General features: G+C 52.2%; 4 protein-coding genes across 4 annotated transcripts; 2 read left to right on the top strand and 2 right to left on the bottom strand.

The window, feature by feature from the left end:
• Positions 1-354: 354 nt before the first annotated feature.
• A1O7_06728 (uncharacterized protein) lies at positions 355-2,832 on the bottom strand (the record flags this gene model as incomplete). Its single annotated transcript, XM_007760729.1, has 2 exons — positions 355-2,558; positions 2,676-2,832. The coding sequence occupies 2 exons, from the start codon at positions 2,830-2,832 to the stop codon at positions 355-357; spliced, it is 2,361 nt and encodes a 786-aa protein (XP_007758919.1).
• Positions 2,833-3,254: 422 nt separating this feature from the next.
• Positions 3,255-4,519, bottom strand: A1O7_06727 (cystathionine beta-lyase; the record flags this gene model as incomplete). The annotated part of the gene is made up of 2 exons (XM_007760728.1): positions 3,255-4,304; positions 4,355-4,519. 2 exons carry the CDS (start codon positions 4,517-4,519, stop codon positions 3,255-3,257), a joined length of 1,215 nt encoding a protein of 404 aa, XP_007758918.1.
• A 438-nt stretch (positions 4,520-4,957) lies between these two features.
• A1O7_06726 (uncharacterized protein) lies at positions 4,958-5,371 on the top strand (the record flags this gene model as incomplete). The annotated part of the gene is made up of 2 exons (XM_007760727.1): positions 4,958-5,064; positions 5,113-5,371. The coding sequence occupies 2 exons, from the start codon at positions 4,958-4,960 to the stop codon at positions 5,369-5,371; spliced, it is 366 nt and encodes a 121-aa protein (XP_007758917.1).
• Positions 5,372-6,299: 928 nt separating this feature from the next.
• On the top strand, positions 6,300-8,140 carry A1O7_06725 (uncharacterized protein; the record flags this gene model as incomplete). Its single annotated transcript, XM_007760726.1, has 3 exons — positions 6,300-6,499; positions 6,550-7,028; positions 7,080-8,140. 3 exons carry the CDS (start codon positions 6,300-6,302, stop codon positions 8,138-8,140), a joined length of 1,740 nt encoding a protein of 579 aa, XP_007758916.1.
• Positions 8,141-10,168: the final 2,028 nt, after the last annotated feature.

The following is a 10,168-nucleotide window of genomic DNA, read 5'->3' as shown; positions in this document are numbered from 1 at the left end:
TTAGCGATATAATCTTATAGTATAACTTAGTAGTAGCTTAGTAAGGCTCGCCTATAGTAATACTTTATATATTAAGGTTAACTCTATTAACTTTATAACACTACTACTATAGCTACTATAATAATATATAATACACTATTTAATACGCCTCACTAAGGCGACTCGATATATATAGATTTCGATAAGAAATAATAGTATAGTAGTGGTGGGAGTAGCGATATAACCTAGCGACACAATCCTACGGCACCTTGGTAGATACGGCCGCCCGGATTGGCTAGCCTCGCGCAGCCTTACACATAATCCTGCGACATTGTCGGGTTATCCTGGATAAATATAAACGAAGTACTATAATCTTTATGCCATTACAGTTTCCAACCCATGATCCATCATAATATCCATCCAGTAGAGGACCTCGGAACTGTCTCTATCCTCGCCGTCATCCTCGAGCAGCTCTGTCAGGCTGCTACCATCGGGGAATTGCCTGCGCGAGGATTGCCGTCGTCTTGTGGCAACCTCCAGAGCGATGTCGTCCATTTCCATCCAGCTGGTCTCGACGATATCAAGGCAAATGCGAATGGGCTTTGGTGGGAGCATGTACAAAAATGACTTCAGACGGCTGTATATCAGCCCGCGTGCGTGTAGGACGGAGAAGTTGAGGGCGGAAGGAACCAGCAGTCCATCGACTTTGCATACGTCTGATCTCGATACTGGCACTTTTCTGCCTTTGCCCTCCGCGCCGTCGGGCGGGGACGGATTGTCTGCCATCACCACCCGCAATTCGCTGCAACAAGCTACCAGGAGAAACGGCTGGAAGTCTCGTGTGCCTGACTCTAGTGGGATACTCCTTAACAGTTCCAATGTCTTGACCGCGAACATTGTGAGCCATTGGTTCACGACCGTCTCAGTGGCTTTCGTCCTCTGTTCGTCGTTCGATGATTGTGGAAGGTGTGATGTAGAGACCGTCCCTTCGTGAGTCAGTGTTGCGGATTGTCCTTTGCTTTCCACTCTGCAGCAAAGCAGGTCGGGAAAGACACGATAGAGCTGAATCAGTCCCGTGCATCGGTACACCTCCGCCAGTGAGATGAGGTGCCATATTGGAGTTTCGCCATCTCCGGGATTCACGATATCTGCTTCAGTATGCTTTCCAGACAGCTCGAGTAGTCTCCGCTCCAGGTCTTGAGCTCGAGACAAAGCTTTCTGTAACCATTTGATCTGCGATTGAGTGGTAAAGTGCCGCTGTTTGGTTTTGTATCTTTGTTGGCGAACCAGTCGACCAACTCTCTGCACGAGAAACTGTGTTTCTTTCGCCACACCCGTCCATGGATGTGGGACCTTGTCCACATTGACCCCGGTATCGGTCGAGGGAGATTCGCTGGAGCTGCTGAGTCCAGAATCATCCACCACATAGGCGAGCAACATCTCCCAATAAGTCAGTGATTCTTGGAAGAACCGCAAGTTTTTGCTTTCTGCTTGCGATATGTTTTCTTGCAGTCTGGCATTGAGGCGCGTGCAGAGTAGATTGAAGAAAGCAACTCCGCTTTCCTTCGGGTCGTGCCAGGCGGCGGTCCCACCGAGCATGAGAAGGGCGAGAAGAGTGGTCTCGGTGACAGGTTCTTCTTTCTGAAGGAGCCCCAACGCTTCCATTCGATGTTGCTGACCGGCTTGCGCAAACTGCGGGAAGTTCTCCAGTAGACTAGTTGCAGCCATACTCGCAAGACTGTGATAGATCAATGGCGACGATGTCCAGATCTTTGACACAGTTGTTCTGTATGGATTCAGTATGCCATCAAAGCAGGAGAATAATTGGGCTGTTTCTTTGAAATAGAATTCGACAAGGACAGAAGAGTCGTCGTTCAGCGTCTTGAAAGCAGGTCTCGGGATCAAGGAGACACTCAGATTGATTTGGGATGTCGTAACTCGGCTATCGTCGTTTTCTTGTGCCGGGTTCAGAGGCACTAGATCCTGTGGGTGCTGTTTGTCTGGCGTACAGTTGTCGAAGAATGGCGTATTGAGCCGACTGGGAAAGTCAAACCCTAGCAGTTCCGGCTCATCGTTCTCGATCGGAGCATTGATGGTAGCAGATCCACCCACGGCCGCTGGCATATCTGTGGTCAAGCCACTCGTGCTGACCTTTCCAAGCGGGCCTACAATACCACTAGTATTGTGCTGCGTGGCCAATTCATTGCTTGTCTGCATGAGTTGTTGACTGTGATGTTCTCCTGCTGTAGCGGGGATCGGACCATTAACACCTGTTGGCTCTATAGTCCCCCACAAGAGAGGATCTTGGGCATCGGACAGATTTCCCCAGGCAAGGGCAAGATCTTCCTCAAAGAATGTCTGGTAGAAATCGGCCGTGTCATTGCCACCAGGTCCCTGGGGTTCGTGGGCTGCCAAACTTGTCTCTGCAGTATCAGGTGTGTCCTTCGGGTTGTACGAGTCGAGTTGGTCATGCTCAAGCGCTGCTCGTCGCTTTCGTCGACCTCTACCATCTTTCCAGCCATCAGAATGGTCTCGGAAAAGCTCGTGTTTGGTTGACCACTTAAGAGGCCGGTCATAACCTGTGCACTGTATACCGCGACGGATACACCTCAAGCATTGCGGTCGTTTTTCATCGCACTTGAGCTAAGATACGTGAGCTGAAGCACCAGACTCGAGGAGAAGGAACTTGGTCTTACCCGTCGGAGTTTGCAAGCACCACAGCCACCATGAGACCTGTTGCCTGTAGTGGCCATACTTGGACCGGTATGCTCGAATCATCCGGCACAGAACAGCGCTGAAAGTGTTAGAAAGTGACAGAGGTGAAAGACTGACGAAGTTGGCCAGCACGTCCATGCTGACCGAGGTTGCCACATGAAGCCCCCACAGCGCTGAAGCTTAAGCGTTCGCGGATAGATAAGGACCTTACTTTCGGCTCCTCCATTCCCCATTTGTCCCCAATACCACCGCCTGGGTACCGAAGCCTGGGGTAGCGATTCAGTGCCTGGACGCTGTTAGTCAAGACAAAGGAAATGATGGATGGAGCTGTAACGTGGTGTATAGTATAGTGCAACTATGGAATGATAGTCATGACTGTGGAAATGCAGGCATCAGCGCCAAGGCGCCAGAGGCCTCACAACGCCCACCAAACGGCGCCTGGGCCCATGGTGGCAATGCCCCTAACTTAAAGCTTATCATTACCCCAATAGCGGCTAATCAGATTTCCTCTGGGTGACGAGATTATGGATGTCCACCACGATCACACGACACCATGACATTCATTTGGCTTCTACCAAACTCTGATCTCCAGACTCCACGAGCGATGTCATCCCAGCTAGTAGATCCTTCTTCAAATCCTGCCAATTCTCCAGCCCGATACTGAATCTCAGCAACCGTTCATCTACGTTCACGTCACTCATCCTTCGCCACTCTACGGAGCTCTCTATGCCTCCAAAACTCGTCCTGTGCTTGAACAGGCGAAGCTCGCTTGGGAGACGACGTGCCAATTGCACACTCTTCATTGTAAGGGAGAATAGTGCCCCGTACCCGTTCGGCATTTGTTGTTCAAGCCAATGCATGTCTCGTGTTTGCATGCTTGTGTGACCGATGCTGGCTACCGCCCGTACGATAATGGCGGATGCGTCTGCGGTACCTTGTACGCCGCTGTTGAGCCAAACCACAATTCTCTGTGTGCTTTCAGATTGTCTTTGCAGCCGTACATCAAGGGTACGAATGCTTCGGAGACCCAACCAGCTGTCGAAACCGCTCAACGTGTTACCCAAGATTGATCTGTCTTTGCGCAGCTGATTTGCCCAGAGCTGGTTTTGCGTGGCAAGAATGCCACTCATCGTGTCTGAATGTCCACCAATGTATTTCGAGCCGGAATGCATCACCAGATCGGCGCCCAGAGCGAAAGGGTCTTGCAGGCCTGGCGGCGCAAGAGTGCTGCTGACAAGAAGGAAAGCGCCACGAGCGTGAGCCTTTTGTGCGTATGCAGCGATATTAAGAGCGAGGCCTGACGGACTCAAAGGGGTCTCGAGCATTATCAGATCGCCCGGATGAAGACCCTCCGCCGGACAATCAAGCGCAATCTTCTCGATATTGGACTGCCTTGACACGATGTCGATAACGCCTTGACATCCGAAGTATGCGTCCTTGCCAATGGACACCCGACGTGGATTGAGCAATATCAACGCGGCATGGAACGCAGCCAACCCGGAAGCATAAGTTACGGCATGTGCTTTCAATATTGCCGAGAGCGCCGTCTCAAAGCGACGTGTCGTAGGCGCCGAGATCCGGGAATAGTAATAGTCGTCAGGATCATTGGTCTGAAGGGGCTTAGTCAATACACAACTGCAAAGAGCACATGAGCACCTACGCTGCGATCGGGTATGGGTACGAGCTCTGCGGAATTTCTGCTATACTTGAAGCTAGTCGAAAGCCTCAGCGGTGGTGCTTCATCTTGGAAGCTATCACAATAGTCGTCTGAATGAAGTGCAAGTGTCGAGAGGCTGAAGTCGTCGAGCGAGCCTTCGTGAGCCATGATGCCATGAACGAGATCCACGATAGTATGAACACTGCACGGCAAGGTTGACTTATGTGACTCTGAGTAGCTGATCCAATGTCGACACAGTTACCCGCCAGACAAATGATGATGGGAATGAGCGCATGGTGCACAAAGGTACGATCGACTAGGTGCACCAGGCAGATGTCTTCCGGTACTCCGTACAGGATGAAGATCTCACTGTTCCACCCGCAGCTCGTTGTTTTTGGCCATATCAGGCAATTCCCACGGTATCATAATCAACAATGCCAACACTTTACATGATTGCTTCAATCATCTGGACGCTTATAGCCTCTCCGAGTCATGGCGGGATGTCTGGCGAGGGCATTTCTTCTTCTGAGTCTGCCGTCTTCGAGATTTCAGCCAGTTCGGACAATCAATCACGCTTCGAAATCTGCACCGAAAGATACCCCGGCGATGCCTTCCTCCGTACCACCTACCCAGCATTACCCCGGCGCTCAGCAAAAGTTCAATATTCCTCTCATTGCAGGGGATAATGTCTTCTTGGGAGACGTCGTAGGAAGGTATCGATCAGGCATCCATTCAGCAAACCGCTCGCTAATGTATCTCAGCACCGACGGCAACGATCCAGCATCCATTTCAGGAGGTCTTTTCCGAATGAAAAAGGGCCAGCCCTTTACAGCAACCTACCGCTACCATGAAACATTGATTGTCCTCGAAGGTTCATTCACTGTTAGCGACGATAGTGGCAATCAATCGACTGCGGCTGCCGGCGACATTTATTGGATACCAAAGGGCTCCACGGTGACGATAGGCACAGAAGACTACGGCCTAGCTTTCTACACCGCGCAGAGGATGAAAAGAAAGTGACAGCCTATGAAATGGAGAACTCGTTGGATGGTTAGATCATGCATGGCTCGATTGCATGTGCACCATCGTTGTACATACCTCGTTCCGTCATTGAGCCAGACGATGGGTCAGTTGTTCAGACTTTGATAATACTACTCTGTTTGAAAGGCGCACTACTGCCGAGACGTCAGGTTCTTCGCCTCAGCAGAACTCGCATTGCAAGTGTCGGTGCATGGTGGATTGTGCTGCCCTCCGGATCGAGTTTCATGCTTGCATCCCGCTGCACCCAGCGCTGTGGATGCACTGCCAGTTATGCAAGGCTCACATATCGCCGCGCGTGTCAACGAGTTCGTGCAAGCAACTGTTAACGTTGTATTGTTATCTGAATCTTGAGATAGACAGGTCTATGGAAAGAGGGCCTCTATGCGCAATGAGGTGTTGTGCGCAGGCCCGCTGGCCGCCAATCAGAGCGCAGCGTTTGCGGCGAACACCATGACACCACCGGCCGAGGCTCATTCTTTAGGCACTTCTAGTCGTGCCGATCAGCGTTCGTCCTCCCCGCAGTCAACCTCTGGCTCCGTCCCATTCTGGGCCCACGATGACCTCGGCAAGCAGCCCCCATGAACTTTACTGAATGCGGGAAAATATCACGAACCTTTATCAACAACACGATGCTCGTCCCACTGCAATTGCCACAGCCAGCCGCGCTATATTATCCGATCGTCTCGATACTGTTTATGCCCTGAATCAGCGAAATGTCGCGATGATGAGCCGCCTTCTCTGTTTACAGGAACGGGGCGTTGAAGATTCCGGAATCAGTCGGGCCAGGTCACAGTCCATGGAGTTGTCGGTCTTGCCGCCAAGTGTCTTCCATTTAATTGACACCGGGTTGGTACGATAATTCCTACATACCCTGATACGTACTGTCTTCGGCGTGAACTCATTGACGATGTCCGCTGTAGCTCCCAAAAAATGGTCGACGGTTGACTTGAAAGTTCCTGGCTTAGGAACTGTGTCCGGCTGGTGTTTCGACGGCACCACTTGTCAATATTATGGCGTTCCCTATGGAAAGGTCCCGGGGCGCTTCCGTCGTCCCCAGCCCGCAGACGCACCCTGGCCGAACAACAGATGGGATGGCACCAAGCTCTAGTATGTGTCCCTGGCACTTTCCTCTCTTGACATCCACTGACACCTACTAGTCCTTTCAGTCCACAGCCACCGCGAGATTTTTACTTCGTGACCAATCCTCCGAGACCGTGGGTGAAGGAGCCGACTACTTCGGCCACTGAATGCCTGAATATCAACATCTCAGTGCCCACTCCCCCGTCTGAGAGTGCCGGCAAAGCCAAATACCCCGTGATGGTTTTCTTCCATGGAGGCGCGTTTGTCTACTCAGCTGGCTCAGCCGGCATCTACGATGGTAGGCGACTTGCCCAGATCTCTCACCAGGACCTGGGGATACCTACCATCATCATCTCGGTAACCTTCCGCTTGGGCGTGTATGGATTCTTGGCAAGCAAGGAAATCCGCCAATACAACGAGAAACACGGCGAAGGAGGTGTTGGGAACTATGGCTTGTGGGATCAGATTGAAGCTTTGCGGTGGATCCAAAAGCACATTTCTGCATTCGGAGGAGACCCCGACAGAGTCACATTGTTTGGCCAAAGTGCTGGTGGAGGTACGTCCGTGCGAATTCAATTATGAGAAGATAACTAACAGTCATCTACAGTATCCTGCAACGTTCATATGCTACGGGACGAACGCTTGTTCTCGGCCGCTATCATCCAGTCTGGCCTCTTACCTCTTTGCGGTGTCCTGTCAGAGTCACAGTATCAAGTCATCTACGACAAACTGCTTGGGGAGCTAAACATCTCAGACAAGTTGTCGCCGGAGGAGCGCCTACAGGAACTATTGACGATCGATGAGTCGAAGCTGACAGCGGCAATGGTACCAGTCTTCGTCACACCGGTCATTACCATATCACCATGTGATGACCACTTCCTCATCAATGGTCCTATGCCCAGTTACTCCAATTACTCGGATTTCAAACCGCCATCATGGTGCAAACGTGTCATGATTGGTGATGTGGCCAACGAATGCATGATATGGAACAAGGGGTTCCGATCCTACGATGCTCAAAGCCTGGTCGCGAAGATCAAGGGCTTTGTCAAGGACGACGCGAAAGCTCAAAAGTTCATGGATCTTTACGGTATCACAGAAGACATGGATCGCAATCGGACGTTCTACAAAATCGAGAAGTTCACCACCGACGGATTGTACCTTGCAGTCCACTGGTCCGCTCTACGGGCCTGTCCTGAAATGTACGCGTACCGCTTTGACGTACCTTCGCCCTTTGAAAACGAATGGAAGGGATTGGCACATCACTCACTTGATAACGTGTACGTGTGGTCATTGTTGAAGGACAAGCTTCCTCCCCAACAGCGGCGTGTTTCGGAGGAGATGTCGGCTGCATGGCTGAAGTTTGCGAATGGACTCGAGCCATGGGAACGATTCGACAAGAATCGGGCCTTTATGGTCTTTGAGGATGACAAATGCCATATGGTCAAAGCCGACGATGATCTGAAGAAACGAAACTACAAGATTTGGGAACAGCTCGAGGAGGAGGGACTGCTCCAGCAGTTTGGGGAGTTGGCCGATGAGCTATGTATGCGTCACGAGGAGATTTTGGACCCCAAAGCGAAGCCCCGGGCGATGAAAGTTCCTGAATTTGAGGAGTTGGGCATTAGTACCGCACTGGGAAAGACTGGTTTGAATATCGACATAGCTTAGGTATATCATGCTTATGTTGTAGTTGAAGATAAGCTGCTCGCGGCATCTCTTGCTCCGATAACCCAGCCTAAGTATTTGGGCTGCAAGCACGGAACCAGCACATCCACAAGGCCAGAGATACATCCCACGCGGCAATAGGATCATGTGTAATGCCGGAAGATACAGAACATGTCGCTTCGGGCACAAGCTCGACCATTTGTTCCTTTTGCGGCGCCCGACTTCGTGGAATTGCATTGCGCGAACAGGCGGAACAATCTGCGAACGGGGCAGCAATCTGCATGTCTCTCTGTATTCTGCGTCCAATTTTTTTGTCGGGAACATCTGTCTTCGCTGCAAAGAGGCCTCACGCGCCCCAGTTTTGTGCTCCATGTCCATGTGTTCAGGTGGAGCTAGGCGCAGCGGAATTTTCTGCAAATGTAGCCGCAGATCGTATGGCTCCCAGTGTTCCACAGCTAATTCCGAACTGGTGATGTTCGTCGTTACCGCAAGGGCGGCTCAGGCGCACCGTTGTGCTGCTACGGGGCCCGTGTCTTCAACTGGACTCACGCGCAGGCGTAGCGAAACCATCTGCAGGTGGCGCCGCATTCTGCATGTTTCTCGGCGTTCTGGGGCTCATTCTGCTCTGGCAACGTGCGTTGTCATCCGAAGAAAGCCTCGCCCGTACCAGTATTGTGCCCCCGTATCCATGTCTTCAACTGGGCCATTGCACAGGTGTAGCGGAACGCTCTGCGTGTGGAGCTGCATAACGCACGTGTCCCCCTGTTATGCGGCTAACTTTAGCCTTGGAACGACCGTCGTGATGCCTCAGGAGCCTCAGGCACTCCAGTATTGTGCTCCCGTATCCTTGTCGTTGGCTGAACCAGGGCGTAGACAGTGCATCCGGAGGTTGAGCGGCTCGAGGAGGGAAGGGCGAGCAAATTCGGAGAGAGAGAGAGTATGACGGCGCGACACTGCAGGCGGACGAACTCTGCGAACGCATATTGCTAGCTTCGTACGCGGTTAAGGGTGCGATCAACTGGCAGCTGCTGCGGCGACTGCGAGAGGACGCATCTGAGTCAACCCGATCTCCTCTCAACGCCTGGCAGTGTCCTGACCATGGATAAGCATGTGGTTTGTGCGATGTCGTTGCTGAGAATTGCCGAAATGCAAAGGTTCTTTCACCGAGCACATCGAGGGACCACTATTCAAGCTTGACCAGCGGCGAGGGAGTTCAAGCCCAGCTCTATGAGCAGTAATGGGACGCTTGGAACAGTGGAGGATTGGTCCGGGCGCCACTTCGTTCCAGTGGACTCTGAGTTTCGTCTCCAAGATGGTCGACTGCCGCTGTATTCGCGTGCATCAAGTCGCGCCACGCCAGGCTATCCTTGTCATAGTCAAGACCAGCATGCTTCCATAGATGCCAGCGACCACCTTGATGCCCTCCTACACCATGCGGTTGCATCTTTGCAGTCGATGTGCTCCTGAAAGCTGCCGAGGAGCGAGCTCGACCGCCCAGTCTCTCTTTGCCCATACCACGCGGAGACAACACAATCGCACGAGAGCGCCTCGTGATGGACTTGCACGTGCCGACGAGGTGCTGCGCAATGCTGATCTCATATTCACGGCGGCAGTCGGCACAAGCCTTTTTCTCACGGCTCCTAGCGGTAAGGGACGAGCGCTCCCACCACGAGAGATCAAAGCTGACGTGCTCCAAGCACAGCGAACATTGCTGCAATGCTTGAGAGAAGCCGGGGAGCAAGCCGAGAGCTGGAAGCGGTCTACAGGAGACGCTGAGTGTTTGGTCCAAGACCCTTGTCGTCCTAACAGTTTCTTCTTGACGGTTCCATCCACACGGCGTCCAACAGCGATGAACCTGAGACTGCGCCAACAAAAACGGACCATCTCCTACGTGCGCATGCCTTCTTCAGCGACAGATGGCAAGGCTCGAAACATCTCTGGCCGCTCGAAAGGGCTGCTTACATGCCTGGCTTCATGATCACACTAAAGATCACAGTTTGCCTGGTCAAAGCAATATGCCGGAACAGGCAG

The sequence above is a fragment of the Cladophialophora yegresii genome (assembly GCF_000585515.1).
Source record: "Cladophialophora yegresii CBS 114405 chromosome Unknown aczIN-supercont1.4, whole genome shotgun sequence".
NCBI lineage: Eukaryota > Fungi > Ascomycota > Eurotiomycetes > Chaetothyriales > Herpotrichiellaceae > Cladophialophora > Cladophialophora yegresii.
This window is presented reverse-complemented; position numbering and strand designations above follow the sequence as displayed.